The sequence below is a fragment of the Arachis stenosperma genome, chromosome 1 (genome assembly GCF_014773155.1).
Source record: "Arachis stenosperma cultivar V10309 chromosome 1, arast.V10309.gnm1.PFL2, whole genome shotgun sequence".
Lineage (NCBI taxonomy): Eukaryota > Viridiplantae > Streptophyta > Magnoliopsida > Fabales > Fabaceae > Arachis > Arachis stenosperma.
Genome location: NC_080377.1, coordinates 120,256,228 through 120,273,043, shown reverse-complemented (window position 1 = coordinate 120,273,043; position 16,816 = coordinate 120,256,228). Strand labels below are relative to the sequence as shown.

At 29.4% G+C, this 16,816-nt stretch overlaps 2 protein-coding genes across 2 annotated transcripts; one reads left to right on the top strand and one right to left on the bottom strand.

The window, feature by feature from the left end:
* Window positions 1-514: 514 nt before the first annotated feature.
* Window positions 515-3,589, top strand: LOC130941924 (formyltetrahydrofolate deformylase 1, mitochondrial-like). The gene is made up of 8 exons (XM_057870568.1): window positions 515-725; window positions 907-1,019; window positions 1,339-1,489; window positions 1,593-1,666; window positions 1,758-1,917; window positions 2,195-2,293; window positions 2,427-2,513; window positions 3,288-3,589. The coding sequence occupies exons 1-8, from the start codon at window positions 597-599 to the stop codon at window positions 3,432-3,434; spliced, it is 960 nt and encodes a 319-aa protein (XP_057726551.1). The 5' UTR covers window positions 515-596; the 3' UTR covers window positions 3,435-3,589.
* Window positions 3,590-6,215: 2,626 nt separating this feature from the next.
* On the bottom strand, window positions 6,216-8,803 carry LOC130960654 (heptahelical transmembrane protein 1-like). Its single transcript, XM_057886105.1, has 4 exons — window positions 8,270-8,803; window positions 8,109-8,198; window positions 7,331-7,388; window positions 6,216-7,244 (listed from the first exon to the last, which is right to left on the bottom strand). Exons 1-4 carry the CDS (start codon window positions 8,563-8,565, stop codon window positions 6,543-6,545), a joined length of 1,146 nt encoding a protein of 381 aa, XP_057742088.1. The 5' UTR covers window positions 8,566-8,803; the 3' UTR covers window positions 6,216-6,542.
* Window positions 8,804-16,816: the final 8,013 nt, after the last annotated feature.

Here is a 16,816-nt window from a genome sequence, read left to right as displayed (position 1 = left end):
ATATGTTCTATTTTACCAAAAAAAAAATATTCTATTGATATTTTGAAAAAAAACTAAAATATTTTATTAATTAAATATAACAAGCTAGATACAATTTTAAAATTGTATTACTTAGAATACTTTTTCTTTTTAAATCTATAAATGATTGATGGTTAATACTTTTATATAATAATTTATTAATTTGTAAACAAAAAAAGTTTCAATAGTGAATTTCACCTTTACATGATAATAAATTTATGTATTTATTTTTTTATAAATTTATTTAAAATATACTCCAAATATTACCAAATGAAGAAAAAATATTAAAAAATTACAAATTAATATTAACTAAGATATTAAAGAATATAAATTACTTTAAATTTTATATATTAATTTTTTTAACTAAATTAAACATCAATATAACAAAATAAATTAACTCTTCTGATAAATATATATTATTTTTTTAAATAAATTATAGATATAATATTATAAAGTAAATTAAGTATACTAATACGGCACTTAAACTAGTAATTGTGGAAGATAGATGGGGAGAATAGAGGAACGAAAAATATCAAAGTTAGTTGGTGGTTCAAACTGATTCTTACGCTACAGAGAGAATGAGCGTGGTGCGAAGAGTGTGTTCGATGTTCCCCCAAGTTGTTGGATTCAGTAAGAGGAACATCTCCTTCAAAACCTTGGATCCTCCAACACCACTCGCCCATGGAATCCACGTCTTCTATTGTCCTGTAAGTCGATCAGGGAACCAAGTCATTTGTAATTTCATATACAACACCCACCACCCGTTTGTAGAAATGCTCCAGTAGATTTGCTTAGGTGGGCTTTGAACCTGGGATGATTCAGTTTTTGGGTGTGTTCTTGTGTGCCTCCTGCTTTTGAATTGGGTTTTTGTACATTCATTTTCAATAGGATGCTGTCGGAATTGTAGCCAAGCTTTCTGATTGCATTGCATCTAGAGGTGGAAACATCTTGACTGCCGATGTTTTTGTACCTGAAAATAAACAAGTCTTCTACTCTAGAAGGTACTTGTCTTGTCTCATTCATTCACATTCATCTTGTTTCTTGGTTACTAGTATTAACATGAGTGCTTCTTTGAATTGTATATGAAACTTGTCTTGAAACTTGGAAGTACTCAAGATTTGGATTTACTAATGAAATTTGTTGGATTGCTAATAAGCAATAATATTAAGTTTAATAAGATCTTGTGAATAGGGATCTCATTATTTTCTTCTTCATTTTTTTTTTGCTCTTAAATGTGCTGACTTTAAGTTCTTTTTTTGAATTGTTGGAGTACTTTTATTCTGACTTCACCTTGCATAAACTTTATGTTGAACATTATAGTGATTTTGTTTTTGATCCTGCTAAATGGCCACGGGCGCAAATGGAGGAGGATTTCCTAAAGCTATCACAAACATTCAACGCAATGCGATCAGTTGTGAGGGTGCCAGCTCTGGATCCTAAATATAAGATAGCTGTTCTGGCTTCAAAGCAGGTATACATTTCTACTATGGCTTTTCACTCGTCATCTTGCATTTCAGAAAATGAAAAGGATTTTATATTCTGTTAGACATAAATATTGATTTCTTTTGCTGCAGGATCATTGTCTAGTTGATTTGTTACACGGATGGCAAGATGGACGACTTCCTGTAGATATAACCTGTGTAATTAGGTGAAATTCTAGCATTGACATCACCAAATTGATTTATGCTTCATCTAATTATTTATTAGTTTTTAAGTATTCTTTGTGATGTGTTAAACAGTAACCATCATAGAGCTTCAAACACCCATGTGATTCGATTTCTTGAAAGGCATGGCATTCCTTATCATTGTTTAAGTACAACAAAGGAAGATAAAAGAGAAGGGGAGATATTGGAGTTGGTTCAAAATACTAATTTTTTAATACTTGCAAGGTATATGCAGGTAATAACTTATTGAAATTCTTTTTTCTTTTCTTTTTTTCCTCACCATGTTTCTAATGCCTAAAACAATGTGTTTATGGTTTTGGAAGAACTTGCTCTTCTATGCTTCTTCAAGTTATAGGGTACTCACAGAATTTATTATCTATAATCTATTGTATATATATTCTAGGTGCTAATATCCGAGAATATTGAAATATCAAAACTTAGCATAAAGTAAAGAGAAACTTTAGTTTTCCTTCTCCCTTCAAGAATTCAATAACATTGATTTATTTGCACAGATATTATCCAGAAACTTCCTAAGGAGCTATGGTAATGATGTAATTAACATTCACCATGGCCTTTTGCCATCATTCAAGGGGGGTCATCCATCAAAACAGGTTGATCTTCTTAGATTTCTATGCTACAGGATTACATATTTGCCACTTCTACTTCAAAATGTTTGTTATGTAAATTTTTGTGGTGGCTTCCTAAGTATGTATACAAATTTAATATGCCAGATTATTTTGGCAGGCCTTTGAAGCAGGTGTTAAATTAATAGGTGCAACAAGTCACTTTGTGACAGAAGAACTTGATGAAGGACCTATAATTGAACAAATGGTAAACGCATGCCTTTTCATGCTCTTGTTTTAATTTTATTTTATCATTTATTTGCTTCTTTAGGTGAATGATAATGTTGATTTGAATTGATTATATAAATGATCATAAATTTTTACACTGTAAATTCTGTTGTTTATGGTTCTTATTTTACAATTTACTTGGCAAAAGAAATTTCTGCATCTACCTTATGATTATCAACAGATTATGAAACCCTTGTCTAATAGGGTACAGTTGGCATTATATATGTTCCATTCAAGTCCATCTTTTCCACTTTAGTTTTAGACCTTTTTGTTGTGCCTATACTTCATCATGTTCATTTTGGATATTATTTGTTGAAAAAGTAACATATTTGTAAGATTTTTGTTTTCTTACCACAAGTTCTCTTGCAAGTGTTCTTAGTCATGTTTGGTGTTTTCTAGTTTTGAATAAGGACCATTGCATTTACCATGTTAAGATTAATTGGAGTTCTCAGTCCATTGACAAAACAGAAGTAGATACCGATGCGAAAGAATTTGTTTAATTCTTTATTTAGCTCTTTGCCTCCTCTCTTTAAAATTCTTAGGCTTTTATTTCAGCTATAACCATCCATGTTTCTCGTATATGTCTTAGTGCACAGTTTGTTGGAGTGTTTGCAAATGGAAAACCGAAAAAATATCTGTAGATTTAGATTCATAGTTATCCTAATTCGCTAAATTAAGCATGCAGAAATTGTGAAAAGATGTGAGATATCTGTACTTGGTCAAGCTTGATGCTTGAATTTTGGTTTGGTTACAGGTCGAGAGAGTTTCTCACAGAGATAACTTGCAAAGCTTTGTGCAGAAATCAGAGAACCTCGAGAAACAATGCCTTCGCAGTGCTATAAGATCATATTGTGAGCTTCGTGTATTACCTTATGAAGAAAAGAAGACTGTTGTGTTCTGAATGAAAATAGCAAATGCAGATTATAATGCAACAAAAGAGTTGTGGCTGCATTTGCCTATATTGTTTACTTGTAAAGTTTACAATATAATACCCACTTTGATTGCAACTTGCAAAAAAGTGAAATATAGAAAGAAAAAAAAAGGGATCTTGATTCATTTGGTGAATGCAGCAAATCAATTTTAGTGGAATAACAATGGTAAAAAATAATGGTTAAAAGGAAAAATAGAAGATCCTTGGACGGTGATAATGTGAATAGGAGAATTAAGAGAAAGTAGATCTTGTTGAGCTCTTTGGTTTTATAATAACGAATTAATAAATTGGTCACACATAGTTTTTTATGTATAGTTTTGGATGTGTTGTTTACTAATGATTTTGCAATTCTGGTCTATTCATCTTAACAAGTTAATCTTTCTATGACTTATATTTAAATAAATATTGATCGACCAGAAAGAAATGTATATTTAATTTCCTTTTAAGTTTTTTATTGCAAAATATCATTAAATAGTTAAATATGAACACTACAATTAATAAAGACCGTCTCTTATCTGATAAAAATTTCTTCGAATTTTGTATAATTTTATAAATATTTTAAATTGAGTTATTTTTTTGTAAGAAAGTTTAAGTCTTATAATTATATACACATCTAAATGTCATTATTCAAAAGTTAACATTTTTACCAGATGTACGCTATTATGTACAAAAATTGTGTTCATATATGAATTATTAATAAATATTATTATTCACCCCAATAAAAAAGTATGTCCGATTGATATTTTAAAAGAAATATAAATAAATTATTTTATTGTTTAAGTATAACAAGCTAGATATAATTTTAAAATTGTATTAATTAGAGTATTTTTTTCTTGTTAAATCTTTAAATGATTGATAGTTAACACCTTTTACATAATAATCTATTAATTTATAAAGAGAAATAATTTCAATAGTTAATTTTACCTTTACATGATAATAAATTTATCTATTTAATTTTTTTTATAAATTTAGTTAAAATGTACTTCAAAAGTTACTAATTAAAAAAATATTAAAAAATACAAATTAATATTAACTAAGATACTAAAGAATATAAACTACTTTAAATTTTATATATTGGTTTTTTTTAACTAGATTAAACATCAATATAACAAAAAAAATACCAAAAAGCTACTTTTTTTTTTTTTACTTTTGACTTATAAAAAGTTACATTAATACTAGCAGTGTTATCAGAACCGGACCGGACCGGCCGGTTCGACCGAAAAATCGGTGAACCAGTAATCTGGCCGGTTCGGTTAGTCATTTGGACCGGATCCGCAATTAAACCGGTCAACGGTGGTCAAACCCGTTGAAAACCGGCCGGTTCGCACCCATCTTCCAATAGACCCGCGCGTCGCCGTACCATGGTAGAAGCTCCTGTCCAAATTACCTCAAAAATGAGGGATGCAGGATTCGAACCCAGGGAAGCCAGCAAACACGCCCCTCATCCTACCACTGCGCCAGAGTGTATCTCAGTATAATGAATGACAAAAATTAAATATATAATAAACTATAACTGAATTTTCATATTTTTTTATCCTTTTAAATATGGATTCACATAGTAACAACACATAGTATATAAATATATTAATATATTAATATTGATTGTGTTATATTTTTTTTTGTTCATTAAATTGAGAAAGTATTTTGTATTAGTGACTAATTTATTATCTCATTTGCACCATAAATTATATATAAGAATTGATATTTGATTGTTATTAATATATTTTTGAAAATATGTATTTAATTTTTAATTTTATTTCTATAATAGTATAATAAATATAAATTAATTAATAAATTATTGAAAATTAAAAATAATAGTTATTTTTATATAAAAACAAAATAAAAATATCTATAATAGAGTAAAAATAATAAAATATTTATTGTTCTTATTCCATATTATTTTAAAATAGCTTGAAATTCTTAAAATGTTAGTAAAAATATGTATTTTAAATTTTAATTTTACATTTTTAACTATTTTTTATTTTTATTTATATAGGACCGAGTCAACCGGTTCAACCAATGACCCACCGGTTGAACCAATGACCCAGTGACCCAGTAACCTGACCGGTTCGATCACCGGTTCGGTTCTAACAACTATGATTAATAGTGTTTGGTACAATTTCTTAGATAAACTTTTTACTTTTCAAAAAATTATTTAAGAACTTTTGAAAAAGTTAAAAAATGTGACTTCTCTTATTTTCAAAAGCTATTTTATCACTCCTATTTAATGCACAATTTTAAAATAATGACTTTTATAATAATTTTTCAAACACAAAATAACTTATTTAAAAGTTGTTATTAATAAAAGTCCTTATATTTTAAGCTCATTTTTCAAAAGAACTTATTTAAGAAGTTTAGCCGAATTGGCCCTTAATGCATAACTTTAAAACAAGGACTTCTATAATAACTTTCCAAATACAAAATAACTTATTTAAAAATTATTATTAATAAAAATTCTTATATTTTAAACTCATTTTTCAAAAGAACTTATTTAAGAAGTTTAGCCAAACTGGCCTAAGCCCCTAATCTATTTGGTTTGATCAACTTAGCCATATGAAAATAACACCTTCCTTTAACGGACATAAAGTTTAAGGATAGTTTCCACAACATGAAAATTACGGCATCCTACGTATTCGTTGCTCCCTTAGATCTTAGAATGAGCAATTTGCATTTCAGACTTAGAAGGAACACCTTGTATTTATGCTTGTATCAAAATTTGCAAAACAGAAAACAAACATTCTGAACAATGTATAGAGAAAAAAAAAAGAACAATCTATGTATACTGTCTTTCAAATACAATCATACAGTGACTAACAAATTGAATAAAAAATGGAATAACATATGGCACCAAACTGAGACAGACATTGAGTACAAGTATTAATGTTTCAATGAACAGCTTCTAATTATCTCACAGTTGCTTGAAAACTGAAGACATTGCTCCTTATATCTCCAGAGTAACCTGTTCAACTATAAGTTAACAACATTTCTTATAGCTAAACAAGAAACTACTTTAAAAATAATAACCAATTTTATGCTGCATATTTATATTTATATGGCACATATAACATAATATTATCATTATTGAGCTATGCCAGTGCCATTGTCACACCCAAAATTGTCACGCCAATCAAGCATCTTAAGGGTGGCTGCATAATGTGCTAATGCTCCAACTATCACCAGAACATGGAAAATTTGGTGGCTGTGTCCTGCAATGTCAAACCACCCTGGTTTCCACCTTTCCGGGACCCGAGTCACATAGAACAATGTCCCTATAAGGTAAGACAAGGCCATGGTACATTCATATGCTAAGGTAACATTGCGCCTAGGATTCCCCCAGTTGACAATTGAAGCATGAATTGCAGGCACAATTCCAAATAGTCCCATGGAGCAGAACAACATTGCCCTGAATCCACGGTATTTTCCGGTCGAAAGGGTTGGTGAAAGCAACGTTGCGATGGTGAATAACCCCATGGCAGTGATCCCAGCAAGGTAGAGGAGTTGCCAGTGAGGCTGACATAGGAAAACATAGTAAATCTGAGGGAAGAATGAGGTTATGATCATCACTGTGATGCCAACATAGTCAATTCTCAAAAGGAACAGGTTTAAGGAATGGGAGTGGCATGAGAAGAGGTGGCATATGCTGCTGGAGAGAAGACAGAACATGGAACCACACAAGAAAACATAGAATGGCCACCTTGCTGCAATAACTAAATCTAAGGACTTTGGCTCCATTTTCATAGGTGCTTGCTGTTTCAAATCAAACAGTATTGTTGTTGTTCCCTGAAAATATATTTATATATAATTCGAACATTAGGAACTATTCCCTTAATATCTTATATCATAAATACAGTTATAAGGTCACTTACCAGGAACAAATCTTTGAAGCTTTGAGAAACATTCTTTTCCGCACTCGAAGAGAATGACCTGCAGAGATGATATCATGATAAGGAAATTTAGCTGGAAATTAATATAAAAATAAAAACTACTATATATATATATGTATAGATAGCTAGGTAGTTCACCTAATATATAAAAATCATGGTCTACATTACATTAATCTATGTCACGTAATGAAAGATGGACAAAAGCAATTTGCTGTTCAATTGCTTCAACTGCAAGTTGCATATATACCAGCGGTTGTGGTATATATGTTCAATACTTTAATCTATGTTCAATACTTTAATTTGGCAAGTGTGTTAATTGGACGGGTTGTGGTCCTTGAATTTAGAAACTCAAAATTTCCAGCGTCTTTATGATGAATGGGATCTTACACCATACCATATTATTAATGATATAATTCCCGGATCGAGTTGCAAAATTGATAAGACCTTAAGAATTGAATATAAAGGTTGTATAACGTTATACAAAGAAAGTAAGTAAGTCATCTTTCAAAGATACAAGAAAGAACTTCCATTCAAATTAACCCCTAAGGCCTAAACCCCCTATTTCCTTGACATGATTACAAACAAGTTTGGTAACAAAAGGAAATAAAAAACATACTAATTTTAAAAATGGAGATGGATGTGCCGGAAAAGGTAAAAAAACGTTAAGACACAGTAAACACTTAATCAGTGTTTTAAGTTTTCAATCAAACTTCATAAAAAAAAAAAAAAAGATTTGGATGAGCATCTTGTAAGGAATTACCTGGAAAATAGGCCTAAGAGATCGACGACACCAGGCTTCATCAAATTGGCGAGAGTCAATCCCAGAAAGAGAAGAAACCCAAGCAAATGCCTAATTAAATCGACGAGTGAGTTTAATTTGTAAAATAAACAAATAAAGAAATGAAAGAGAATTGTGCTTACGTCCAAACATTCAAAGTCTCGTTATGCCAACGGAAAACGCTGAAGAGAGCTTGTTTGAGAGGCCAATTGGCTCTGTAATAACGCAGAATGTATTCGTTATCCTTCATATATTCTGGAAGCTCCCAGAAACACAAGAGAGGGTACCGTTTCCTTTCATGTCGCAACATCTTCTTCTTCTTCTTGTTGGAGTAACTCAGTAATGTTTGATCTTTGCCTTTATTATTATTATTATTATTATGATTCCGCTTCTTCACTAGCTGGCCTTGTTTTCTGATCTCAGCATCACTATAGTTCATGTTAGTTGTTCTCGTTTTTCTTGTGTTTGTGGTTCCACTTTCCACTTTGTGAATTCTGATCGTAATAAGTAATATTAATGTTGCAATGTGTTGATGCGTGTGTGGCTAATTGGCGATGGAGTAATGGAGGTCTGGCTTCTTCACAACTGCACCCAACTGCAGCATTAAATAAACCAGTCTCAGTCTCACTCTCTCTCCGGAACCTTTGCCTCTATTCTGTGGGGTTTGTTAACTTAAATCATTACCCGCACTCTTTTATTTCCATTCATTCTCATTCATATATATATATATAAATATCATAGCTGGAATAATTTATATACGTTTTTAATTTTCATATCATAAAATAATTTTATACATATATTCAATTAAGCGATGCATATAGTAAAAATAATTATCTTTTACATTAATTACGTAAATAAAATACGGCTACGACTGTCATTACATTAAAATTAAACTCTTTATATATATATATATATATATATATATATATAGCTAAGCTAGCTTTAATTTAATTTGCCTCCCTCTATTTGTTTCCATGTGCTCAAATTGTCCAAATATCTAATATTTGAAACTTAGGTCACTTGTGTTATATCTACATGCATCTACCGAACTCTTCGTCAAGTGTAGGCTACATCTCTATAATATGGGAGATACTCATATGAAAATATTTAAAATGTCTTTTTTTTAAATATTTTTTATTAATTAAAATTTAATATATATATCTATAATTGATTAAAAATTATATTATTTTTATTAAAATTAGATCAAATAAATTGATGTAACTGAAAAATTGATAAATCAAATATTAAAACTAATCTAAATTAATATTCTTTTTATAGAAAATGACTATAATAATTCTATTATAAAAAATAATTAAAATATTTTTATTATATATATATTTATATATATAATTTTTAATTTTAAAAATTCTAAATCATAATTCTATAATCAGAGGCCGAGCTACATACTAAGAAAGGGGGACAATGACCCTCCTAATTTTAATTTTTTACATGTAAATTATATGTAAATTTCAGTTTAGTCTTCTTTAAAATTTTATTTTATTGTATAAATATTTTTAGCCCTCCTCTAATATTTCATTTAGTTCTGTCCCCGTCTATAATAGCACAGAAAAAAATATTAAAATTTAGAATTCTCAAAATATATATACAAAATAATAAGAGCATTTTAATTGGTTATTGTTTATAATAAATATATTGTAGTTATTTTTTATAAAAAAAATATTAATTTAAATCGGTATAACTGTTTAAGATATAATTTATTGATTTTTTTGCCAAATCAATTTACTTGATGTAATTTTAATAAAAATAATATGTATTAAATTTTAATTACTTAAAAATATCTTTAAAATAAGATGTTTTAAGTATCTTTATCTAAATGGCTCCTTTATAATATATATCTATATGTTTTCATTTTTTCTTTTCTAGTTAAACAATGTTTCTTGTTGAAGTTATATATATCCTAAATTTTGACTTCCAAATATTACTAGTTTCTTTCAGATTTAGCACTGTTGGTTAATTTTCCCTGAACGATTATTAATTATTGAAGAATAAACCCGTATATTCTTTCCTCAAAGAGAGGAGTAAAGGAAGAAAAAAGCATGGTGGACCACCTGCTAGCCAGCTACTAATTATATATTTATAGCACTCTCCAAGTCATTACCTCAGCGTCCATATTATCACCAAGAAGGGTCAAAGATATAATCTACGGTGAAAACTAGTTATAAAATTAATAATATTATAGACATATGTATGCAATAACGTGTTTTAAAAACGGTTAGAGCAATATATTGAATTGTTTGGTACGGTACCGTTTAACGAAACACGGATTCTATGCTATATTTTAGTAGTAGTATCAAAATTGTAACGAAAGCAAACGCCAGAGTCGTACTGCTCATGGAGAATCATATCAATTATACAAACATCTATCGAAACGCATGCATGCAAGTTTTAATAAGGATCGGGGTGCCATGAATTTAATTAGTCAATAAAATAATAAAACTGCATAAATAAATAGTAATATATTTTACACGTCTCGCTCAACTTGTTTTTTGAGTTTGCAATAATTTTGTATTTGTATTATGCTATACAAAATTTTAGGTCATAAAGATTGAAGTATGACTTTTTTAGTTATAAAAATTTTAAGAGAAAATTTCACCCCTCTCCTGAAAATACTAAAATGATATTTTCTTTTTTTATTTATAAAATATATATATTTTTATAACTTTTAAGAAAATTAATCTATTTTAAATTTTTTGTATTAATTAATGTTAATTTTATCTATTTTTTTTAAAAAAATCTTTTTTATAAAAATATCCTTTAGTAAAAATTTTAATTTTTTTGGTCATTAAATTTTGCTTACCAAAATACTCTTTAATAAATTATTTTTTTATTGATTAAATTATATTTTTATCAAAATATTTTTTAAAAAAATTTAATAATTAATTTTTTTTAGATACCATTCAATAATTTTTTAATTATTAAATTGTGATTTTACCAAAATTTTTGTTAACAATTATAGTTTTATTTTACTATTAATTTTTTTATATCAATATATATTATTTTAACATTAAATAAAAAAATCTTGGGTAAGATTATTTTTCAATATCAATATATATTAATTGTTATACATATTAATAGCAGTAAAAAAAATTTATTTAATGTTAAAATAATATATATTGATATCAGAAAACTAATAGTAAAATATAAAAATAATTGTTAACGAAAATTTTGGTAAAATTAAAAAAATTATTGAAGGATATCTTAAGAAAAAATAATTTAATTATTAATTTTTTTAAAAAATATTTTAGTAAAAATATAATTTAATCAATAAAAAAATTTATTAAAGAATATTTTGGTAAGTAAAATTTAATGACAAAAAATTAAAATTTTTGTTAAAGGAAATTTTTGTTAAAAAATATTTTTTTTTAAAAAATAAATAAAGTTAACATTAGTTAACACAAAAAATTTAAAATAGATTAAAAAAAAGGGTATTTTAAAAGTTATAAACTAGAAAAATGTATATTTTACAAATAAAAGAGAAAAGAATGTTATTTTAGCATCTCTAAAAAAAGTAGAATTTTCTCAAACTTTAATTAATAATATTATTTAAAAGAAAAAAATCAAGAAGATTCCTTTTTAATATGTACATGCAAAGAAATAAAATTATATAAGATTTGTGTGATCCTAGCTTATGATACACGGATTCTGACACGGATATGGGATACGATGTGATATGATCAGATGTATAGACATATAAATTTTAAAATCTTATAAAACACTAACAAGACATTTATATAAAATATAAAGTACTTTTTAGATAAATTATAATTATATTTTAATATTTTATTGATATTAAAATATAAAATAATTTTTAAATTATTTTTAATATATTTTTTTAATAATTAAAAGTATTTAAATTATTTTTTATTTTAATAAATAATAATATATTATTTATAAACTCATTTCAAGATACATATTAAAAATAAGACTGAACATATTGACACGTGATGATATTTAATTGTGTGTAAAAAAATTTATTTTTTATTAAAATATAATTAAACACAACAAAAATACGTTTAGAATGAATGGTGATGGCTGGATAAATATCGTATTTAAAATGGGTTTAGCACACAATTGAACGAAATGTCTATCATTCATAGATCCTAGCACATGCCTAAATATGACGCATAATTCCGTAAGTTGATGAGAAAGAAGGGGTTTAAATTTTAATTAGGTGATGAAAAATAGTGATACGATTTTGTAGGGGAATGAAATTAGTTGGGAGATGGTGAGCAGTGAGCAGCTACCTGTGCACTAATTGTAATTTGTATTGACTAAAACAACTAGGCATGGCGGTGGGTTGGGTCATGGTTACTCTTCAAAATACTATTCTATTTATTACAACGTGCTTAAGTTTCACGATTGCACACTCAACCACCTAATATGTCCATACTCACCATGTTCATTATTGTCACTTCATCCATTTTTATGGGTCCATTTAAGGTAAAGTAATAACCCAAACTCCATGGTTTAATTGAAAGTGATATTTTAATTTCTTCATTGATCAATTCGGTATGAGCTATTTCCACATATTAATTCCATCGTCACATCTCACGTTTTAATTAATTTTATATATATTATTTAATTATTCTAAGAATAATTTACTTATTTAAATAAACAGGCAACCAATATTATTAAATTACACATTATGCAAACTGGATACTGAAATGCATTTTTTCCTAAATTATGTAAACCACGACAGGGGTATCGCAGTTTACAATATGAACGTAATCTACTATAAGGGTGTCGCGGTTTATGTGTGTTTGTGATACGTGCATAAACTGCTACAGGAGTATAGCGATTTATGCTTTAGTGTGTACCCAGGTCATTTTTCATGGAGAATGAGTTTTTGAATAAAAGTTTAACTTCTGTATAGCGCAACATAGGTTGCTGATTTGATTTAATTGAAATTAGCCTGTGTACTCATAAAATTATCAAGAAAATTTGAACCCAGAGAGAATCATTAGTACATAGAGAATCGATAAACAAATACAACTTCACTTAACAGTAAACACGACTAAAACAAAAGAAGAACACAAACAAGGAGAGAAAAATGCAACTTAGTCCTGACGACCTAAAGACAATTATGCCTCGGCACTGGGGCCGGATCCTCGCTGAGGGCAAGTCCTGTGAGTGTGTCCTCTCTATCTGCATAGCCCACATCGCTTCGGCCGACCAGTATCGGCCTCATCCATCCTGTTACGAATTCTTGTTGACGTTGGTCGCCCTTCTTTGGCACGTCTCATGTTAGGATCAGGGATGATAGTAGGACTGGCGTATGGTGGACAGAGACCCTCTGGAATAGGGGGCAAAAATCCCATCCGGTATACGCTGAACACCTTACTCATGGTATAAACCTCATGGACGTACGTCGCGCAGTCTAACCGGGACTGAGCACAGCATGCAATTGCATGTCAGCAAAGGTAATGTAGAGCTTGAAAGTACCCGCAGTCACAAGTGCGATCTCCGAGAGAAACCCGATACGTCCCGAGCGAGAAGTTCTCGGTAGGAGTTGTCTCAGCCACGGTATACTCACACTGATATCTGTCGAACAGAGTAACCGTGAAGCACCTCGCATCTTTCAGGTTGGGCTCTATCGCCTTGACCAGGGACTGGCAAAACCGTTGACCTGATCCCAACTGCGCCTCTGCTGTTTACCTTCGGACGAAAAAAAGCTCTGCTAATCTCCCATATGTGGATTTCATAAGTGCAGTTACCGGAAGATTCCGTGTCCCCTTTAGTACAGAGTTAACACACTCGGATATGTTCGTCGTCATGTGGCCGAACCGTCTGCCTCCATCTGGTTGTTGGCTCACTGCTTTCAGATTGAGCGTCGAGAAATGCGGCGGTTGTTGGTGGGACCCAGAACTGGATGGCTCCTGAGGTGCAGGTGGGGGCACTGGAGTCTCGTCCTCACTATCCCCTGATATGTGATCGGGCTCATCATCCGAATCATAGTCCCGCATCGCGTCCTCATAGTGATCCGGCTCACCACTCCCAAGAAGACCGATAATCAAACCGGGTGACCTATCTGCCGGTGCTAGAACAGGTGGAGGTGCAGGTAAGAGACACTTGGGTGCAACGACAGGCATCAAAGTAGAAGCACCACCATCGTCGTCGACTGGGGATTTGGCGCTGAAGCCCCGTAACTGTCCACTCGGTCTTCCAACTTGGCAAACAACTCGTGTATTCTCACCTCCGAAAAACTCAGCCGACAATGAAACAACACTCCCATGTTTTCATCTGACCCTATGACAAATGTTTCATACTGCACACCACGCGACACGACCGCTATCGAAATCTTGTAGAATACCTTTTTCACTGACTTGGCCCCAGCTAACCCTGCCTTCTGCAATATGTTCCTCTTCAGATCCAACAAAGTATCAGTTGAACGGATAAAAATGCTCAGCGGTTCTTTATCCGTGAACTTAACACCATGCCTGTTACTTTTTTTAATTTTACCAGAACAATGGACTAGAACCATCAAGCTTTCCTCTCTATCCATTTGTGAAAGTGTGAAAATGACTCTCTTCAAATAACACACTCCTTATCTTGCTTGGTATTTATAGACAAACTTTACAAAGCATAAATCGCTACACCTCTGTAGCGGTTTATGCACGTATCACAAACACACATAAACCGCGACACCCTTATAGCGGTTTATGTGATGGTTCATCGCCAACGTAATCCGCGACACCCCTGTAGCGGATTACGTTCATATTGTAAATCGCGATACTCCTGTCGCAGTTTATATAGTTTAGGAAAAAATGCATTTCGGTATCCAGTTTGCATAATGTGTAATCTGGTAATATTGGTTGCCCATTTATTTAAATGGGTAAATTGCCCTTGTTCTAAATAGTAAATACACGATTAAATTAGTTTGTCAATCTTTATAATTTTATTAAATTTATGGTTAAGACTTTATAGTTTAAAATTTGTTAATTAAGATTCCACACCGTTTTAAATTTTATAATTAAGTCATTGTCGTGTAAAAAATATTAGAATTAATAAATTATTCTAAAAATGAGAGAATGTTTGAATTTAGATATTTGACCTTTAAGTGTGGATATTTTTAATTTGATAAAAAATATTATGTGAATTTTAATTTTTTTACACAGCAAAAAGTTAATTATAAAATTTAAAACAGTAGCAAAATCCAACTAAAAATTTTTAAACAGTAAAAATTTAATTATAAATTTAATAAAATTATAAAAATTATCAAAAATAATTTAATCTAAATACTTCTGTTTGTCTTTGATATGTTTAAAAATTTTTAGTTACTATTATGTATTATTCTGTATTTATATATTATTTTAATTTTTAATGTATTTTAATTTTTTAATATATATTTTATATAAATATCTAATTTGATTATTAATTTTTGGTGTGTATATAAGGTGGTTATCTTTTTTTAGGTTTTGCTTTTAGAATATAAAAGTGAAATATTTTTATAGATAAAGTAAGTTCTAAAGCATTTATTATAATTAAAATTTTATCATCTTAAGATTTGTTGTTTTACTTTTTTATTTTTAGAATTTATGAAGAAAAATGTAGAAACGGAAGATAAAAATAAATACATAATTCTATTTTTGTATTCTCAAAATCGTGACAATAAAATACTAAAACTAAAAAAAATTAAAAATACAAATCAAATAAATTTTTATTTATTTATTTTATTCTAAAATGAGAAAGTTGATAAAATGAGAAATTAATCACTTTTAAACTAAGATAATAAAATATAAATTTTATAAAAATTATAAAATTAGTCACAAGTGTTTATATTTTTAAAAATGTTATTTGCAACACAAAATCAGCTGCTATGTATTTTTATATTTTGATCCGTATATAAATATAATACAGATTAATTGTCCAACATTTCTTTCACGCGCCAAACAAAATAACACAGAACAGTACACTCAGTCCATCCCATTCACTGTGTTGACCAATTCTTCTTCTAAAGCTATTAAATTAAAAACTTTGTCAAGGGATTACAAAGGATCCTCTCGCATTATTTGTGATCTTGTTATATGGAATTGTTTCATCCAAACCTATAAAAAAACCTCATCACCTTTTCTTTCTCCATCCTCTTCTTGCCACAACCGCGCTTGTTCTCATCAAATATTTTCAATTCGATTCAAAGCACATCAAACTTGATTAAATATTCCGTCACAGTTCGTATTTCTAGTTTCAAGGTGTAGATTTTTTTTTTAATGTATGAAATTATGAACTTATCACAGGAGAATAAAATTCTCTCAAATCTCTCCACACATCAATTGCATTAGGCAAGGTTTCATTATCGGTGCTCATGCACAATTTCAGCATCTTTCTCAAATTCATTGAATCATTTTGTGTGGTAATTAGTCTATAGCAACAAAAATCACATTATACAAAATAAGTAAAAATTTAAAACACAGCACTATAAAGAAAAAAAATCTAACACTCAGATATAATGCATGTAATTAGATTTATGATTTTCGTCTATTCAAATTTAAATATATAGCCTCTTTTATTGAAATAAACAGATTATTGACATATATTCATTGAACATTAAAGAGTGAATATATGTCCTTAATCTTAGCCATAAAATGTGTCACATTTTCTTTTAGTTTTTGTATTGAAGAGGAAATGTGTCCTGAGTCTTAATCGTTATTTATTTTAACAATAATCCAATT